Source organism: Eumetopias jubatus, unplaced genomic scaffold, assembly GCF_037043125.1.
Source record: "Eumetopias jubatus isolate StellerSeaLion01/CBP00866 unplaced genomic scaffold, mEumJub1_p1.0 scaffold_4, whole genome shotgun sequence".
Classification (NCBI taxonomy): Eukaryota; Metazoa; Chordata; class Mammalia; order Carnivora; family Otariidae; genus Eumetopias; species Eumetopias jubatus.
The window spans coordinates 29691253-29711430 of record NW_028274810.1 but is presented as its reverse complement, the minus strand read 5'-3'; the positions used below and the strand labels follow the sequence as shown (position 1 = coordinate 29711430).

At 38.2% G+C, this 20178-nt stretch overlaps 1 protein-coding gene and 1 pseudogene across 1 annotated transcript in view; both read left to right on the top strand.

Moving 5' to 3' along the window:
• RPAP2 (RNA polymerase II associated protein 2) overlaps positions 1 to 20178 on the top strand; it is a 75326-nt gene that overhangs the window by 40177 nt on the left and 14971 nt on the right. Inside the window, exon 11 of the mRNA XM_028087627.2 lies at positions 181 to 249. Within this exon, the coding sequence (XP_027943428.1) occupies positions 181 to 249 (69 nt within the window). The remainder of the gene's footprint in view (positions 1 to 180; positions 250 to 20178) is intronic.
• Positions 11552 to 12001, top strand: LOC114196834 (mitochondrial sheath formation-associated protein pseudogene; annotated as a pseudogene).

The window sequence follows — 20178 nt, the reverse complement described above, 5'->3', positions numbered from 1 at the left end:
CATTATCAGGTACTGAAGATCAAGCCACAGTATTCTGCTGACTCCTGTCAAACAAAAAAAGAATAGAAAATAGTGCTCTTTGACACATGATGTCATAAAATCTGATTTTATGTAAAAATAGATGGTTTATGTATTTAAATGTAACAATCCTTTGGTAAACTTTATCTTCCTATCTTACAGATTAACAAATAGAAATATTATACACAAACCTGCAGAGTGGACCTTAATTGCTGTGGTGTTGCTGTCATTGTAAGTACTCCTTCAGATTTTAACTCTAAATACTAAATAGAATTTTGACTGAGGAAAAACCAAGTTATTCATTGATTTTATAAGCATCTTTGGAAAATGTACCTCTATTTTGTGCCTTACTTTCCTTTCCTATGTGATGAAATAACTTTCATGTAAAGTGATATGCCGGTATTTTGTTAAGCTTTAATTATTCTCTACCTTTTTTGCCATCTTTTTGTCTGAGGGCCTTTTTCTTCACAAATATTATTTGTTATCTTTTGAAAGAGGAGAACATCTCCATGTGGAATATATATGGAATAGTCCTTTAATTTCATTTTTAACAATGCATTTTTATTAACATTGAATAGGTCTCTATTTTATAACTGTAGTTTTACCAACATATTTAATGCTATTTCATTTTTCTTCAACATACTATTCATAGCTTTAGGAATGTTTTAATTTCCAAACTAATATACATCTTTAAAATCAAACAGATATAAAGGAACTATAAAGTAGATACTTACTACACAAGCATATATAAAACATTTAATACTCATTCACCTTTTAAGAAATCACTAGTGGTTTCCAAAGCTGTCTTTCAGTAGGGTTAAAACCATCTAGTAAGTGTTGTGTTTTTCAGCTTGAATTGCAAGTCTTCTTTTGAGGACCATTCATTACTGCATTAGTGTTGCTACTTGCTGCTTGTTAGGTCATTGAAGCCCATAGGACACTGAATACTTACTGGACACTCACAGGTCAAGAAGTGTTACGAGCCAACCTCATAGCATCTCCAGCCCTGCTTTCTCTTTCTTTGATATTTCTTCAGTCTGACATGTTACTCTGGCTTCACTGTCCCAAGGAAGGCTGTTCTGGGAGGCATTAGAGTAGGCTTCAGTGAGCCAGCATCTGTGTCACCCAGCCAGATACAACTCACATGATTCATTAAATCAGAACACAGAAAATAACTTTACTTGAATGCCCTGATATAAATTTTTTATCACCCATAAGAACAAATCTTTTGTCATTTCTACTATTCAGTGTTCCAGTTGAATTGGTTATTTGTGAAACAGATCTTATTAATTTTTTAGAAAGTTCTTTCCATTTTATGAAATTTGTAAATATTTTGGTCACTAGCAAAAAAAAATATATCAGTATCTCTGCTCACCCACCATATCCTATGCCTGCCAATAAACCCTCATAGATAACTGTTAAACTGTACTTCTGCAATTCATTATACTAAAGAGGAAGTAACTTTTTTGGTTGACAAGTCACAGGCCTGCGCCAAGCAGTAATCTCAGAATCTTGCTTTCTAAGCCAGTAACTGGAAGTATTATCTTAATGAGCAGCTGCTTACTGAGGACACATGTTAGGTCCTACTTTTTTTTGTATCAAACTCTGGACACATCTTCTCCAAAATGTATAGCAAGGAACAAAAAAAGTATAGAAAATGAAATAATAAAGACTGCCATTAAAATTTCAAATGATTATGCCACACAAAAATAAGCTTTTAGTGTTTGATTTTAATAAAGGCCCCCATGTGGCACAAAATATTGAAACCTTTGCTGATCCTTTTAGGCACTATTTGACTTCCCTAACTTTGGATATAGTTTAGGGAACCTCTTATTTCAAGGGTCAGTGACCCATAAAAATAGTAACTTAATTGAAGTTAAGAAACAAACTGCACACATCTTATTTGTATTACATGTTGCACATTACGTGGTCAGTCTTGAGGTAGCAGTAAACACTGACTAGTTCCTTTTGTCATTCACCTTGAATCCTTTTCTTTCATTATATATTAACCCCTAGCTAGATCTGTCCATCTTTCTCCTGGTCCTTGGTCCTTTTGATACCTGAACAACTAAAATACTGTAGAGTTAGGGCTCTTCTGGCTTCTTTTAAAATCATTGGTCATTGTAGACACCAAGTCAGCTGACACTTTCTTGGTTTTTGCTTTTGAAATATTTTCTCATAATTCTAACTTTTGCCATTAGCCCTCCTTGCAGGTTATTCCTGATCCTTTCCGTTCTGTATTTGCACCTTTATATATTCACTAGCTGAATCCCCTTATTCTTTGGTCATCAGCTTCTAAGACTTTGTCTCCTGTCCCAGTATTATTTTATTTATTTCCTCTTTTCTCAGAAAGTCCCCTTTAGCTTTTCATATTTCTTCCCCCAAAGACTCTCTGGCTCAACTCATAAGCCCCTTCTTTCTCAGCCTTGTCCTTTTAATATCCTTTTAGAGTAAATATTACTTTATGAGATGGGGATAAAATTAAAATACTTAGTGAAATACTAATCCCATTGACTTCTCTAAAGTATAATTTTACTTTATATTTGCACTCCTCTACTACATAGTAGTCCAGAAGAATGAAAGAGGGCCGATTCTTCAACTTTCACATCTGTACTCTTACTAGTAAATAGGTGTTTCTGTAGCAAATCATCTTTTCCTTGTAACTTCCCTTGCAGTTTCACAGATGTATTAACATTAGAAAAATTTAAACCACAATGTGTAATCTGTCCGTGCATACTGATGGGAATTTTATACCCATATAATCTCAGGAAGGAATTGATCAAATCAAATTATATACTTCATCTTTGCACACCCAGTGAAATACACTTATATGTAAAAATACATCATGATCTATTCCCATTTCATTTAGATTTCTCCATATGCCTTGAATGGCCAATATGACTGCAATGTTTATGGATATTTATACTTTATACTCAGACCTTAAATAGTTGTCAAGAGCACGCAGAAAGACCTTTTAAATCAGAGCTTAAACAGTATACATTTATTTAACAGTGAAGGAATTAATTTCCCTTTAGTCCCTTCATGTTTATTTAATAAATGTTATAATTAGCAAAGATTCTGAAGTACTCCTTACATAGAACATCTGTAATACTAATAATTGACTCAGTATTATTTTGTTTTGTTTTAAAGATTCTATTTATTTATTTGAGAGAGAGAAAACAAGCAGAGGGAGGGGTAGAGGGAGAGGAAGAAGCAGACTCCCCACTGATCAGGGAACCCAACACAGGGCTCAGTCCCAGGACTCTGAGATTATGACCTGAGCTGAAGGCAGACGTTTAACCAACTGAGCCACCCAGGTGCCCCTTTTTTTGTTTTTTAATAACTCATTAGAAATGCAGTAAAGTAGCCTGGTAATTGGTGTTACTGCTTAAGCACTTGCTTATAGTAATTTTTTAGCTTAGTTGAACTTTATCAGACTTTACTCTTACATACTATATGTTGAAATAATACAGAGTTGAATCTGATTTTCCCACAAAGTAATGCTCTAATACTAGGCTCTTTCCATAGTCTTGATGCATGATTTTTTATAAAGGTGTGTATAAATATAGAGACAGTCAGCTATAAATATTTTAGTGCCTGTATACTCTATTGTGTAAGGCTAGTTAATGTATTTATATAATTTTGATGTGTTTATATACCAAATTAGCAAGCATAATAATTAAAGTACATTTTGTGATGCCTCCTCATAATGTATCATATTTGTTTTTATATTCCTCATAATTCTCATCCTACTCCTAATACAAGAAAAACAGACACTGTAGAATCAATTTTCATCATGGTCTCGGTACTCAGTAGTTTCTTTGAGAATATTTTGACTGGTATTCTGAGAAGATTTTATAGCCATAGGACACCCCCATCAGCTTGATCCCTTTTCTCCTTTTCCTCTTCCCTTTGTTCTTAGTCTTCCCAGTCTTCTTTGAGCTCTCATTATACATCAGCCTGTAACACAAGAGGGAACTATGTTGACTGAAAGCTGAGAAATCTAGAGAAAGGTCCAGACTAGCAGCCAAAGAGAAACCATATAGAGGGCTATGGAGAATTAGATTAACTGGCCTAATTTACTTTATGCACAGCCCACATGCCAGAAATGGAAATCCGTTTCCTCACTGACTTTTCATGTTTAAAATGTAACTTTTCCACCCAAGCTAACCTTTGTATATAGCCACTACTTTGCATTATGACAATCTCTGGTTAATTGTAGCATAGGAGTTGAGTGTCTTTTTAGTAGGTAGCCAGAGAGAGGGGTAAATGTTGTTCTGTGGGAATGATTTGATTATCTAATGAAGGAGATGAATACTTCGTATTACTTAGAGAAGGTAGAGAGTGACTTGTGGTAGTCTAACATGGATACATGCTATTCCTAGTTTTATGCCCTTGGTGTTCTCTAATGGAAAGCTTTCAAGATCATCTCCAGAAATGTCTGCTTTCATTTTATTTATCTGAACTGTCTGTTTCCAGTGAACTGTGGCCCACTTCCTAGGCAGAGACCATGCAATAGTTTATTCCCCCTAAAAGCTTTCAGTATTCCCATTGTTTAGGGAAGAGCATGTTAAGTCCTGAGAAATGGTATTTAAACAAGCTCAACTTGACCATGATCACTAAACAAAAGCCGTCACTGGATATGGGCAGCCACTTTAGGTAACCATCATACAGACACTCAAGAGAGTCACTTCCCTAGGGTACTAGGCATGACTAGAAAGATGTAACTAAGGCTTTTTGCCTCAGCAGGTTGTTTTTTTAGCCCACCCATCACTAATTTCCTTAGAGAAGTTTGTGAGCATACCATGAAAAATGAAGAGATGGTTCCTTAGAAATTTATTGGTTTTCAGAAGTATTCTAAGGCCTTCCTTCTAACATTCCAAATTTGGTTCTGAGTAGCTGAGACCATAATGGAAGATCATTGAAATAACTTTTTTATTTTTCCTTATAATTGTGGGATTTTTTACATTTAATTGAATTTTTATTGAGATACAAATTCATATAACATGAAATTCACCATTTTAAAGTGGACCATTCACTGGTTTTTAGTATATTCACTATATTATATAAGGGTCATAACTGTTTAATTCCAGAACATTGCCATCACTCCAAAAAGAAACCTCATATCTATTAGCTTAGTCCCAATTTCCTCTTCTTTCAACCCCCGGCAACCACTAATCTACTTTCTGTTTCTATGGATTTACCTATTTTGAACATTTCATACAGATGGCATGATATAATATGTGGCCTTTTGTGTCAGGCATCTTTCACTTAACATGTTTTCAAAGTTCATTAATGTTGTAGCACATAACAGTACTTCATTCCTTTTTATGTCTGAGTAATACTCCATTTTCTGGATATACCACATTTTATTTACCCATTAATCAGCTGATTGACATTTAGGTTGTTTCTAGTTTTTGGCTATTGTGAACATTTGTGTACAAGATTTGGTATGAACATGTTTCAGTTTTCTTACATATATACCTGAAAGTAGAGTTACCATCAGATGGTAGCTTCTTTGTTTAATCTTTTGAGGAACTATTAGCCTGTTTTCCAAGGTGGTTTCACTGTTGTAAATTTCCACTGAGGGCTCCATAGATTAAACTGTAAAGGTCTTCTCTTCTTACCTCATACCCAGTAGTCATTTTAGAGGCTTATATTTGCAGTTTTTCCAAAACTTAAATATGCCTATTGTGAGTGCGACTTGTAATATCAATTTGTTATGTTCTAGGAATTTCTCAATATGCAAAATGATTACTTATGACCCCCCGCCCTTTCAGAAAGACCACAGTGTTGAATTATAAGACCATATAAGTTGAATGTCTGAATCATAAGTGTTTGTGTTTTTTTTTTTTATTTCTCAGTATCCATAAAATTCCTCTTTTTGTTTGTTTTATCCCTTGTGTAAATCTTGGATTTGTTTATCCTACATTTACTATCACAGTACCATTGTCATAGTGAAGTTTAAGTATTTGTTTACTGAGGATTAAATAATAATTCGATTATTTCTAACCCCCCCATACTTATTGCTGAGAGTTTATATAAGAATATTTTTAGGGGCGCCTGGGTGGCTCAGTCCATTAAGCGGCTGCCTTCGGCTCAGGTCATGATCCCAGGATCCTGGGATCGAGCCCCGCATCGGGCTCCTGCTCAGCGGGAAGCCTGCTTCTCCCTCTCCCACTCCCCCTGCTTGTGTTCCCTATCTTGCTGTGTCTCTCTCTGTCAAATAAATAAAATCTTAAAAAAAAGAAAATGTATTTTTAAATTGAAGTAACTTTGGAAATCCAGATATTTTCTAAAGAAAAAAATACTTGTTTAAATTTTTAACCAAGGCCAGTGATTTTTTCCCCCTCAGAATTCCCCATATTTTTGACAATTTTATAATGTTAGTGTTTTTAACCACAAGTAGTTGAGAGTCCCCAACTTAAGGCCACAATACATATTAAAGTCACCAAGGATCCTCAACACAAAGGTGTTCCTCATCTCCAGCAACAGTGGCAGCATTGGTGACTCGCAGGTAGCAAGCAGCACTGGGCCCTTGACAGTCACAGCCTTGACTTGAGGAGTCAGTCTCTGTATCTGCCAATGACATTTTCACATCCTGACTGAGCTCACTGAGACAGGCCTGGGGAGGCTAGGAAGCTAGAGACTCAAGGGCATTGTTATCCCCAGCCTCAGGGTTCTGCACGGTAAGATTGAGATAATGGTGCATATGGACACCACTGGTTGGTTCCATTTCAACGTAGAGCATTGAAAAAAAAGTTGGAGCCGCTATTCTGAGAGAATTGTTACATAGCAACAATTATGAAGAAAGGCTTTTCCAACTCTCATCTACAAAGCTGCTCTTATAGATCTGTCATAAGCAGGATTTAGATATAAAGTTTAAAGTCACTACAGCCCAGCCCTTTAAACAAACCTATGTGTAATATATCACTACAAAGTGAGTTACAAAGAACTTGTTTGCTTTGAATTAGAAATATCAATGGAAAGCATCCCGGCTTCCTTATTAATAGGTAATCCTAAAGCACTAAATACAAACATTATCAGGGCATAAACCATCTGTTATAAGAAAAACATTTTATTTTATTTGGCTAGCATAGTCTTTTGTAATCAAAGTTTTTATCTCCCTTTCCTAGATAATAGTTATGAAGTAGAAAGCCCATAATGACATACTTCTTCATGGTACCTTCTTCTTTTCTACTTTATTTTTCTTAGACGTCCTTAATAGTAATAGCCTCATATGCCTCTTGATTTGGGGACTTTAGCTTTGTGTCCAGGATAAAAGTAAATGCAATTTAAATGGATGTAAATAATTTTTATTAATCATTACAATACTTTTATTAAATGTAATTCCCTTACCTCTAGCTATGCAGAGGCCTCTTAAAACCCTAAATTCTGTCTCATTCTGGATTATATCCTGTTTTTTTTTTTCCCTTTGCACTGGCAGTGTAGCCTTGAACAGGTTTCTTAACCTCATTTTGCATTATTTTTCTTGTTGGCAAAAGGAGGGGTTAGACTGTATCCAGGTTAAGTCAACTTAGTAGTGTGAATTCAACTATGAGATGTTATAAGTAAGAAGTTATTCAAATGCAGTATGTAAAAGGCTAATGAAAGAGACAATGAGGATGAGTATATTTAGCATAGAAAACAATTTAGTTTTGCTGATAAAGAACCATGGTGACTCTGCCCGAGTATTAGTACTTAATGATCTTAGTCGTTAAGCTTGGCAAAGAAATGCACTGAATGATATGGCTAATCTAGTCACTCTTTCTGTGGAAAGATTACAAAGTACTCATAGAAGTCAAGGGGAGAAACACCCCTCAAGATTCCTTTGTTGTCTTTCTACTACAGACTGACATTATATTAGCTGACATTATATTGCACTCCACATCAAAGCTGAGGAACCTGCAAAAGGAAGCAATGGAGTGATTTAGTACTTCAGCGTTATACTTAGAGTGGTGGAGAGCAAAATAAAATGTGTATGTTGATTGTTTTTAATGTAAAAATACGGGGGGGGGTTGTGGGGAGGGTAATTTTTATTTTTTAGATTTTATTTATTTACTTACTTGATGAGAGAGAGAGCACAAGGGCAAGCAGGGGGAGCAGCAGAGGGAGAGGGAGAAGCAGACTCTCCAGTGAGCAAAGAGTCCTATGTGGGTTCAATCCCAGGACCCCGGGATCATGACCTGAGCTGAAGGTAGACGCTTAACTGACTAAGCCACCCAGGCACCCTGTAAAAATATGTTAAAACTATTTTGCTTACAGAATCCTCACTACAATCTGTGGACCTCTTTTCCTTCTTCTACATTATTTTTTACATTTTATTCTAGGAATAAGTCTTGTCAGTGAATAGGGATGTCTAGAAAGCTGCTCATGTGAATTTTAGATTCTTTGTTCAGATCACATTTAAGGAAATTTTTAAAGTGGTTCTAGAATAACATTTTCCTTTTTTACTTCCTACTTTTTTTTTTCATTCACTGAGGAAAAGATCTCAAATGTTCATTTATAAATCTTCTTTAAACTAGATATGGTAGAACGCCTGGGTGGCTCAGTTGGTAAAGCGTCTGCCGTAGGCTCAGGTCATGATCCCAGGGTCCTGGGATCAAGCCCCGCATCGGGCTCCCTGCTCAGTGGGGAGCCTGCTTCTCCCTCTGCCTGCCGCTCCCCCTGCTTGTGTTCCCTCTCTCTGAGAAATAAATAAACAAACAAACAAACAAACTAGATATGGTAAGACAACCTGAGTTTCTTCTCTGAGATAGTATCATCTTGTTGTTAGCTAAAGGATTTAAGTACCTGACTTGTAGCTCTGATTTTTCTTCTAAAGAGTTGGTTTAGTCTTTTTTTGTGTGTCTCTAAACGATGCCATGAAAATCAACGTAAGTAGAACCCATATATGCCAGAAAAGGAAATGAGACCCACACTTTGTTGTAGCATCATAACTATAAATCAGTGTAGAAGCTGGCATCTACACAATAATTAAAAAGGCTCCAAATACTTAGAAATTTGAATTTAAAAATAGACAACCAAGGTGTATTGAGCAGGTGCTCTATACGTAAGACTGTATTTTAGGCACTGTGGGGGATACAAAGATGAAACAAAGCCTCTGAACTCAAAAGACTTTACAGCCTGCTGGATGTTGAGGAAAGGGGGAGATGAATGTGTGCACAGGTAACTACAGTAAAAAGTTAAATATATCAAATGGCAAAAAAAGCACAGACTATTGGGAATTTCAAAGAAGCAAAATATCTCGACCAGAAAGATTTAAAAAAAAAAAAAAAAGAGGGTTTTACAGAAGTGGGGTTTGTGATTGACCCAAAGGATAGGAAGGGTTTAAAGAAATAGAAATGAAAGGATGAGGGCATTCTGAGGCGCCTGGGTGGCTCAGTCACCTAAGAGTCTCCCTTCAGCTCAGGTCATGATCCTGGGTCCTGGGATTGAGCCCCACGTCTGAGCAGGGAGCCTGCTTCTCCCTCTCTCTCTCTCTTTCTGTCCCTCTCCCTGACCTGAGCGCATTCTCTCTCTTAGTCACTTGCTCACTCTCAAATAAGTAAAATCTTTAAAAAAAAAAAAAAAGAGAATGAAAGGATGAGGGCATGGTAGGAGGTATCTGTAACATGGATAAAAAAGCAAAAAGAAGGGATTTGGTGAAGAGTACAAAATAACTATAAAGAGTGGTTGAAAAGCGGGGTCTATCATAGAGATAGATCCTTTCGTGGCAGATAAACTTACTTCAGTGGACAGTGAAAGTCATTTAAGTTTTGAGCAGAGTACTGTCATGAAACCTGCACTTTAGGAAGATTAGTCTTGCAGAGATCTGGAGTCAGATCTGATCCTGTCTTCCACCAGTCCTTCCAGTCCTTCAAAAGCTTCCAACTGCTCTTAAAGAAAAAACCTCTTATTGTGGCCCACACGGCCCTGTGTAGTACAGCCCCTTCTTCTCCAGCCTTCTCTCGCACCACCCTACCTTGTTCTCTTTCACAGAACACTGACCTTCTTTCAGCCCTTCTCATCACACCCTCACCGTAGGACACTGGTTGTTCCCTCTGTCCAGAATATTCTTCCCTCCCCTCTTCCTTTGGTTAATTCCCCTTCATCTTTTAGAACCTGAGGAAACTTCCTCAAGAAATTTTTCTTGACTTCCCTGCCTAGAGCAGATGTCTTTACAAATAGACTTTAATAACACCATGTACTTATCTTTCCTACACTTGTCTTGTTTTCAGTTTTGTATGTAATTGTACAATTACTTGATTAATGTCTGCCTCTGTCATTCAACTTGAAGATTGTAGGGGCTGGTTCTTTGTCTGATTTTATTCACCTTTATATACCCAGCACTTAGCATTGTGCCTAATTATAGATTTATAATAAATATCTGGAAGTGAATGTGTGAATTAATGTGTGAATGAGATTAATTAGCAAACTGTCCTTTCACACTCTTTGTTGACTTCTTCCCTCCTGCCTACAACTGCTTATTCATCTTTGAAGTTTAAAAAACAAAACAGAAAAAACTCTATCCTTTGTCCTTAACTTCACTGACCCCTCAGACTATCCATCCATTCACTTAGCAAACTTCTTAAAGACCTAGTCTGCTGTCAGTGATTCTAGTGCTTTTCAGTAATCTCTTGCATTCTTATTCTTGCCCACACCATTTATGAAATTGATTCCTCAAAGACTCCAGTAGTAATAGTATAGTTAACTAAAGAGTACTGAGGCAGTGAACTGAAATGATGACAAGGAAAATTAAATGGGAGAGACAGATGATAAGAGACATTACAACTCCAGAATCTACAAGGTTTAGCAATGTGTGTGTATTGAGGGGACGGAGAATAAATGATTTCAAAATACAGGCACACTTCATTTGATTATGCTTTACGTTATACTTTGCAGCTTGCATTTTTTACAGATTTAAAGTCTGTCAGCGCTATTTTCCAACAGCATTTGCTCACTTCGTGTCTCTTTGTCACATTTTGATAATTTTTGCAATATTTTAAACATTATTATTATATTATGGTGACCTGTGATCAGTGATCATGACTCACTGAAAGCTCAGGTGATAGCATTTTTAAATTATTTTTTAATTAAAGTGTATACTTCTTTTAGACATAGTGCTCTTGTACATAATAGACTACAGTATAGTGTAAACATAACTTTTATCTGTACTAGGAAATCAAAATATTCAGCCGGCTTTATTATGATACTCATTTTACTGTAATGGTCTGGACCAAACCCACAATATCTCCACAGTATGCCTGTATTAAGACAGATGACCGGGAAAATACTGGTGCCTCTAGGGAAATGGGTAGGAGGAACTAATTTTAAGAGATGGTGCATTTGGTTTAACACGGGCTCTACAAGCACCTAGGCTATTCCTGCTCGGGACTAGGAAAGGTTCAGGCAGATTGTCCACTTGGGTGCTTCCCCAGTAGGTAGTTGAAAATGTGGAATTGGAGCTAAAGAATGGTAAGGAGTCTTCCCACGTCCAATGCCCAGAGTCAGACCAGCACCCCAATATGGACCCTGAGTGCGATTGGGAAGGCATTAGTGCCCAGGGGCCACAATCCAGCTTGCTGGAAGGAAACTTGGGGACATCTGTAAGGAGAGGAATAGGAAGGACCTGAGGAGAAACAATAAAGGAGGGCATTATAGATCCTTTGGAGCCAAGGACTAGAACTGACTTGCAAGACCTCTACCGATGAGGGGTTTCACGAGCACACTCCTTTGCCAAGATCTTGGTGAATAATCTTTCACCATGTTCTTGTGTCCTGGACATTGTTTTACTCGTTATCATGATCATGCTTGGCTGGATTCTTTTTGTTGCATTTGCATATTACATGGGCACATTTCTGGAGTTCACTCCTCCAACTCTGAAGTGGAGAGAGAAGTGGCCTGAGGAGAGCAAGGCACAACTGAGGACCCAGGCTTTGGATGAAGAACCACAACTATGAGAACCATGTGGAAGGGATAGAAGTATCCCCCAGAAAGGACCCTGGTGGAAATAAGCAAAGATGATCCTGGTAAAGCAGGATCAGATTACTAAAATAAATATTTTTTTTTTAAATGGTAAGGATAATGAGAGACCTAGACTTTGGAATCAGCACTGAAATGGTGAGATGGCAGAGGTAGAGGGTGTTAAATGCCAAGTCACGTTGGGATAGAAGCTGTGAAACAGCTGCATCCATGCAAGGATGCCTGAGCACTACAGAGAAAGCAGAAAGAGGGGGAAAGTGGACATTTTTGAACATCACCTATGTGCAACACCTTGCTAGATTCTTTACATGCATTATTTAATTTGATCTTCACAATCCAGTAAGGTCAGTAGTGGTGTCCCACTTCCCAGAGGAAGAAACAGACTGGGAAGACAAGTACTTTGTCCAAGATCACACCGGGACTCAGACTCAGACTGTGTAACTTCAAAATGTGTGCACTTTCCTTGGCACGGTGTACTTCAGAAAGGTCTGTATCCAGCCAGAACACTGCCAGGGAATCCAAAGCAATTATGAGGTTAAAGAAGTGGTAACTACCTTTCTGAGAACCTGGTATTTATTGAAATAGTATTGAAAAAGGTATTGAATGGTATTGAAAAAGGATGAGGACGAGGGGGCGCCCGGGTGGCTCAGTCGTTAAGCGTCTGCCCTCGGCTCAGGTCGTGGTCCCGAGGTCCTGGGATGGAGCCCCGCGTCGGGCTCCCGGCTCCGCGGGAGTCCTGCTTCTCCCTCTGCCTCTGCCTCTCTCCCTGCTCGTGCTCTCTCTCTCTCTCTCTCTCTCTCTCTGTAGCTCTGTGTCTCAAATGCATAAATAAAATCCTTTAAAAAAAAGAAAAGGACAAGGACTGATAAAAGCTGTGGCTTTGGCAATTAGGTGGTGGTAGGTGACCTTCAAGAAAGCAGTTTTTTAGGATGATAAGCATGGAGACCAGATGGCAAGGACAACTGCAGTAGACAGTTGTGAAGATGCTAGACGTAGCACATGTTGACCACTCTTTCCAATTTGGTTGGCAGAAGAGAGGGAAGTGACTATAACCCCTTATGACATGGTAAATCTTCAGAAGACTTCTCAAGATAGTGGAGACTTGGGCGTGTTGGTGGCAAGGAGCCAGGAAATGTCAGGTAGAGCACTTTGGGGAGTACTAAAAAGACACTGGGTGACTGGCAGCATGAGGCCCATGAAGAAACTGGGAATGTTAGCAAAGGAAAATTTGCCTGTTCTTCCCAAACCCCTTTCACCCACCTCTCTTTCCCACTGTTTCCTTCACATATTTCTCTCTCCTTGCCTTAAATGTATATTTGCTAACATTTTGCATTCTTAATTTCAAAAGTGAATGAACCAAACCTTGTATATTTCTCCTTCCAAAAATCCATGTTAGTATTATTGATTTTTTACTTGCTCTGATTGAGTCTTACCCTGCTCCACTGCAGGTCCTAGGAGAATTAAGTGTAAGGCAGCATTTCTAAGCTTGACCTATATACAGCCACTATGTTTAATTCTGGTGAATTTTTTTCATATTCATGATTTTTACCTTCCCTACCTTCTCATCTTTCATGACCCACAAATCATTCCTGGGGCCATATGCATGTACTTCACACACACACACACACACACACACACACACACACACACACACACATTTCTACATGAAAATAAGAGACTTCCCATTGTTCTAGAGCTTGTGTTTGGACAATACATAAGCAGTACTAAACCAGGAAAGATGTCTACCATAAGTGAGGTGAATTTGAAACTGTTTCCTTACCAAAACATAATCTCCTTCAACCAAGGGTATTGTTTAGATTACTTTTGTCTCCCTAGTGCCAAACATTCAATCTGGCACTTAGTAAAGTACTCAGTATTTATAGAATAAATCAAACGAATGAATGGATAGGAATGACTTAAATAAATCGTTGTTGATGTTATGGACTTAAACATAGAATTGGTAGCACTGGTAAAATGGCTTTGCACAGGAAAAAACAAAAATCGTTGCTTACTATAATGAGTGAAAGGAAGGACAGTGACCCTGTGTCTCTGTAATGATTCATATTTTCCAGGGTGGGTATGGTCTGATAAGGGTGTGACTATTTAGCCTAAAAGGAATCGCTACTTTTAACCAAATCTAGCATTGCTTTTTTGCAAATAGATTGTTAAAAAATCTTTAATGAAATTAATGAAAAACAGTTAAAGCTAGATGTAAATGTGAGATTGTTTTTTTAACTCCTATAATTATAAAATTAGTGAATATTTAAATTTTTTTAAATGTTTCTTTGATTTAAAAACTTGATTCCAAATACTGCTTTTCTCTTACCTTCCATGGACTTTATCTTTTATCTTCTGTGGACTGATAAAATAGAAGAATTGGTTAAAGAGCAGTTAATTACCAAGTCTGTATGGTATTATACTAAATCTTTTATGTATCTGGTACATCACAGACAGAATTCTGGAGAAATCTTTGAATGTTTTACATGTTGGTATTTGTTGAATTGGAAGCATTTATCAAATATTAACGGATCCTAATGGAAAATTTTACTCTAAAGGCAAACGCTTCCTTTAACTAGTTTTATGAATGTATTTTATTAACTAGTCTTGCAAAGTTGAATGAAAGTTTTAAGGAGAAAAAATGATTATTCCCATGTGTATCGAGTGTTTGTTAAATTCAAGATCCTAAGCGCCTAGTGTGTTTTTCCTCTGTTGTCTTTAAACACTTTCGTTTAGATTGTTGATTATAGAGACTTAACACCTTTTTAATATTCTTCCTGCCGCTGACTTTTCTCATTCTGATAGTTCTAGTTAACTGTAAAGTCACTTCTTGGAGGCAAAATTCAAATGCTTCCATTTTACTCCTTGTCTAAATATTTTTTACAAAGCTTTAGAGAAGACTTTAAGGCCAAAAGGTAAAATGAGGCTTGATGTTCTATTATTGCTGTTTGTGTTGTTCCACTATGCATTTTGAATGAGGGGTTTGAGAGTTGGCTTTCTGTCATTTTAGTACTGCTAGAAAAGGCATACTCTTGTCTTAAAAGACGAGGCATATCAAAATATACACAAGGCTTAATACTGAAAATTCCACTGGAGCAAAAATACTTGGGAAACTACTACAAACTGCTTGGTGAACACCTACAGTTACTGTGGAAATGAAATCATGTTACAGGAACTGAATTGCCTGTACTCTTTCAGAGTTCCATTTATTTACAGATTTTTCTTTCCATTGAGTTTTTCAACCCCCCCATTATGATGTTGTTCGTCATATGGAGGTTTTTAATAATAGTGGGTGGCAAATCAGCTGCACTGCAAAAATGTTTTGTAAGAATAAAGCAGTCACCAGGTTATAACTAGTATTCTTATGGTTTCATTGCAGAGAAAAATGTTGCTCATCTGAAAACAGATTTACACATCTTTCACATGTTCCCAGTTCCTAAAACCATAAAATTAAATGCCACTCATTCTCTGCAGCTAAGGTTATACGTTAAGATATACGGTTATGCAGTTGACCCTTGAATGTAGTGGGGGCTGGGGCACTGACCTCCCCCCCCCCACAGTCAAAAATCCACATGTAACCTTTGACTCCCACTAAACTTTACTAATAGCCTGTTGTTGACTGGAAGCCTCACCAATAACATAAACAGATGATTAACACATACTTTGTATGTTATATGTATTATATATACTGTATTATTACAATAAAGTAAATTATCAAGAAAATCATTAGGAAGAGAAAATACATTTATAGTACTGTACTATATATTTAAAAAAAACCAAAAAACTCCGTGTATAAGTAGACCCATGTAGTTCAAACCCATGTTGTTCAGGGGTCAACTGTACATTAAATGTAGAAGTAGGGGCACCTGGGTGGCTCAGTCGGTTAAATGTCTGCCTTCGGCTCAGGTCATGATCCCAGGGTCCTGGGATCGAGCCCCGCATTGGGCTCCTTGCTCAGCGGGAAGCCTGCTTCTCCCTCTGCCACTCCCCTTGCTTGTGTTCACTCTCTGGCTGTGTCTCTCTCTGTCAAATAAATAAATAAATAAAATCTTTAAAACAAATAAAAAATATATGTATGTATGTATGTATGTAGAAGTAAAGGAATCCCTGGGTGGCTCAGTCGGTTAAGCATCTGCCTTTGGCTCAGGTCATGATCTTGGGGTCCTGCGATCAAGTCTCACACTGGGCCTCCTCCTCAGCAGGGAGCCTGCTGCCTCTGCCACTCCCCCTGCTTGTGCTCTCTCTCTCTGATGAATTTTAAAAATCTTAATAAATAAATGAAAGGAGTAAAGATATGTATTCTTTCCTCAAGGGAAAAGAATGCACATTTGGAAAAAAAAACTTCTTATGTAATTGGAAGGAATATATAAACTCTTGTATCTGAGATTAAGATGAGGAAGTAGAGTCAGCAAATGTAGATTTCTCTATTGAGAAACTTAATCATAAGGGTAGGAGAGAGACTGAACAATTTGTTTTGAAAAGACACTTAAGCATGTTAATAGGGTGTGGAGAAGGAGCCGGTAAAGAAAAATAATCTGAAATTGAGAATGAGATGGAGGGGCGATACATACCATGGAACAGGGTCCCAGGGGAGGCACAAAGAAATGGGACCATGGTCACAGGCAGATGGACTAGCTTGAACAGGGGAAAGCAAGTCCCTCGTCTGAGACTGGAAGCAAATAAGTGAGGAATAGTGTGGCTATAGATAAGTTTGTAAGTAGAAGGGAGAGATTTTAAAGCATGCCTGACAACTTCATTTTTCATGAAGTTGGTCGGGTAGAGAGTGAAAATACCTGTAACAGAGTAGTCATTAAGAGGATCTGGAAAAGGCTGTATCCCAGGGCCAGAGAATGTTGACAAGTGACCCTGCATGGCCAGAAGAGGCCAGAGATCACGGGTTCGTAGCGGTAGGAGTCTCCTTCCTCCCACTCGCCTCGCCCCAGGGGTTTTAACCATCCTGCTGTAGCTGTGGAGAAAGCAGGTTGTAGCATCCACGTCAGCTTGTAGTTGTCATGAACGGGAAAGCGAAGACAAGGGAGCAAGAGACTCAGAGCAGTGCTGGTGAAAGGTTAATTCAAGAAATCAGCACAAATATAATTGGTAAAGGATAATGGCGTTATCGTAGGAAGGATGTTAGTCATCCCAATCAAACATTTCTTGCGTCTCTCCTCCCAAAGTGTACTTTCAGCTCTGACATTTCTCTCAGGTTGCAGACAAAACTTTATTTTTTTGTTGGGCATCTCAATTTGGACATTCCTCAGGCAATTCAGAGTCTCAAATCCGAGTTGAGTTCATCTTTGGAAAGTCCTCTATTTCTTTTGGTGACATTTCCCTCTTCCTAATTATCCAGAGTTGAAAGCCGACCTGTTGGTGCTTCTCTTGTCCTTACCCCCCTATCCGGTCAATGCTAAGTCCTGCCTTTGTGACTTCACCCCCCCAGGGGTCGGTCTCCTTTCCCAGTGCTGCCAACTTACGTCAGGCTTTCATTACTTGCCTAGACTGCTGCAGTTAGAGCCTTCTCAGACAGGTCTGCTAGCCAAGTGTCTCTTCCTTCAGCTTAGTCCATCCTTCCTCCAGCTTTAACAAAAATCTCACTAAAGCTTAATCCCGACAGGGCAGGTCTTTATTCAGAAACCTAGTGATGCCCCACTTCCTACCATGTAATTTTGCTTGAAATTGAAGGTTCTCTTAAAGTGGTCCCAACCTGCCTCTCCAACTTACTCCCTTGTTTTCTTACATTGTGTCCACTGTTTCCCCCACAGACGTCTTTGTTAGCACTCTGAACTGTGTTTAAAATGCCAATTGCCTTTTCATATCTATCTGTTCCTAGTCTTCAAAGCCCAGTTCAAATGTTGCTGCCACCTTAGAAGCATTCATTAACCTCTCAGAGGTAGAAATAATGACTTCCTTGAATAAATTCCTATAGATGAGACCATTCTTTTTTTTTCCCCCCCACAGATTTTACTTATTTGACAGAGAGAGAGGGAACACAGCAGGGGGAGTGGGAGAGGGAGAATGCAGGCTTCTGGGATCGTGACCTGAGCCGAAGGCAGATGCTTAACGGCTGAGCCACCCAGGAGCCCCTAGATGAGACCATTCTTTGGGACTCTATTACCTTCAGCTTTGTTACATAGCTGTTTGTGCAAAGATTTCATTTCCTTTGCTATTTGGTTTCTTTGAACTGTGTAGGTAACAAGTATAACACATAATCAGAACTACTCAGATGTATTCAGTTGAGGAATTGACAGTGGTTCTCAACATTCATTGTTCATTGGAATCACATAGGAAGTTTTTTAAAAATATCAATACCTGATTCAGAGATTTTAATTCATTGGTCTGGGGTGGGGCCTGGACATACGCAGTTTTTAAGTTCCGCAAGTGATTGTAATTTGTACGGACAGAATTGAGAACCACTGTCTTTAATTCTGGGGCAGCTATTAGTGTACCAGAGCCATGCTAAATCAGTTGACGTAGATATGTCTGCTAGGATTTGCTCGCTTTAAGGCAGTTCTTAACTTTCTTCTAAAGTCTTCCTTAGTTAATGGTGTTGGAAGGTGCTTTTTGGCTGTCAGAAAAGATGAATTAGAAACAATAGACTTGTCACTTTTCATTAGCACATTTTATTTTGTAATGATAGATTTCAGAAGTTATTTAAAGAACATATACAAGTGGGCCTTTGAAATCATAAGGTATACTCAGTTCTTAAAATTAATCAGATATGTGAGCTTGTGTGGTATAGTGGTTAAAAGTGTGGACTAGTGGGAGTACTTCTGGGTTATTTGCTCATCTCTTACTGACTGCGTGACCTTAAGAAAGTCACATCAGTCACAAAGCCTCACCTTGGAGTTCACACTTGCTGCAACTTCACAGAAAGGTTAAAGACCAACAAGTTAGTCTCATAAAGGGGGAAAAAAAATCTTTTTATAAACTTGGAAATCACTGAAGCTTCATATATTTGACTCAGTGGTTGAGATCCTGCCACAAAGGGAACAACTGGGAAAAAGAACTGGCATTTCTTCAAGGGAAACGAATTCATTTACTCCCATTTAGAAAGCCACCCACCACCCCTATTAAAGTATCTGAATTCCTTGTCAGTTGTAAAACCATGTTTACTCTCTTTTAAACAACATCAACAGCAGCTTAGGAAAGTGCCACAAGGTGGTTACCTCTGCACATGAGCCAGTCCATGTTGATAGATGGAAAAAGAAAAGCTGTTCCTCAGGGTGGCTTCTTTGGTTCTTTCCCTATGCCCAAGTGTGTTTTGTTACTTCAGGGAGGAAGCCAGGGGCCACAGATTACACAAATGTTTTTAGAGAATCACTGACAGAGTTGAATATTCTTCATTCTCCCCAATAAGAAACAAGCACAGTGAAAAAAGAGTTATGTTAAACATGAAATCCTAATTACTTACATGCTAAGGAGCCCTGAAGTAGACAGATAAAATTCCTTTTCAAAGTTTATACTAGAAAATTTTTTTAAACCTGAGAGATAACATTTTGCAAAATGTCTTGGGTTTGTGTGAGTCCCCAAATTTCTGAAAATAGATGACATCTTGACCCAACGTGTTACAAACTGGTCACAGCTCTCTTGTTTCAGTTTTGAGTGTGTGTATGTATAGACAGAGGTGTTCTGGTTTAATCCTTTATCATTTAGCATTTGTTCTTACAGAGAAGAAGGGAAAATCCCAATTCATTTTTTAGAAGATAAAATATGGGTGAAGTAACAATTGTTACCGCAGGAAGAAAGGAGTAACAAGACTTGATTGGTAAGCAAGATGCCTTTGTGATAAAGGTGTCCGTTTTTAGCACTGTTCTTAGCCATTGTGACCCTGGATAAATCCCTTACCCGGTCCAAAGCCTGAGATACAGTCACCTGTCAAAAGGACACTTGCTGGATAGGTTGAGACTAAATCCCACTTGAGGAAACAAAGTGGTGGAATAGCCTTATAAAATAAGACTATGCAGCTAAACCTCAGCTTTTCGAGTCTGCACTTCCCCCGGCCATTAGTGGTAAAGATACCTCATCTGTCCTAGAAGACTTTTGTTTTTGGTTTATTCGAAGCCCCCCAAGTGTCAGGTATTGTAGTATCTATTCTGTTCTAACTGGTAAAGTGACGAGCCTAGTGCCTGTGCATGCTGCTTACCTTCTCCTTCCCAGCACTAACTTCTGAAGGATGAGAGAATAAGTGTTTAAAAATCT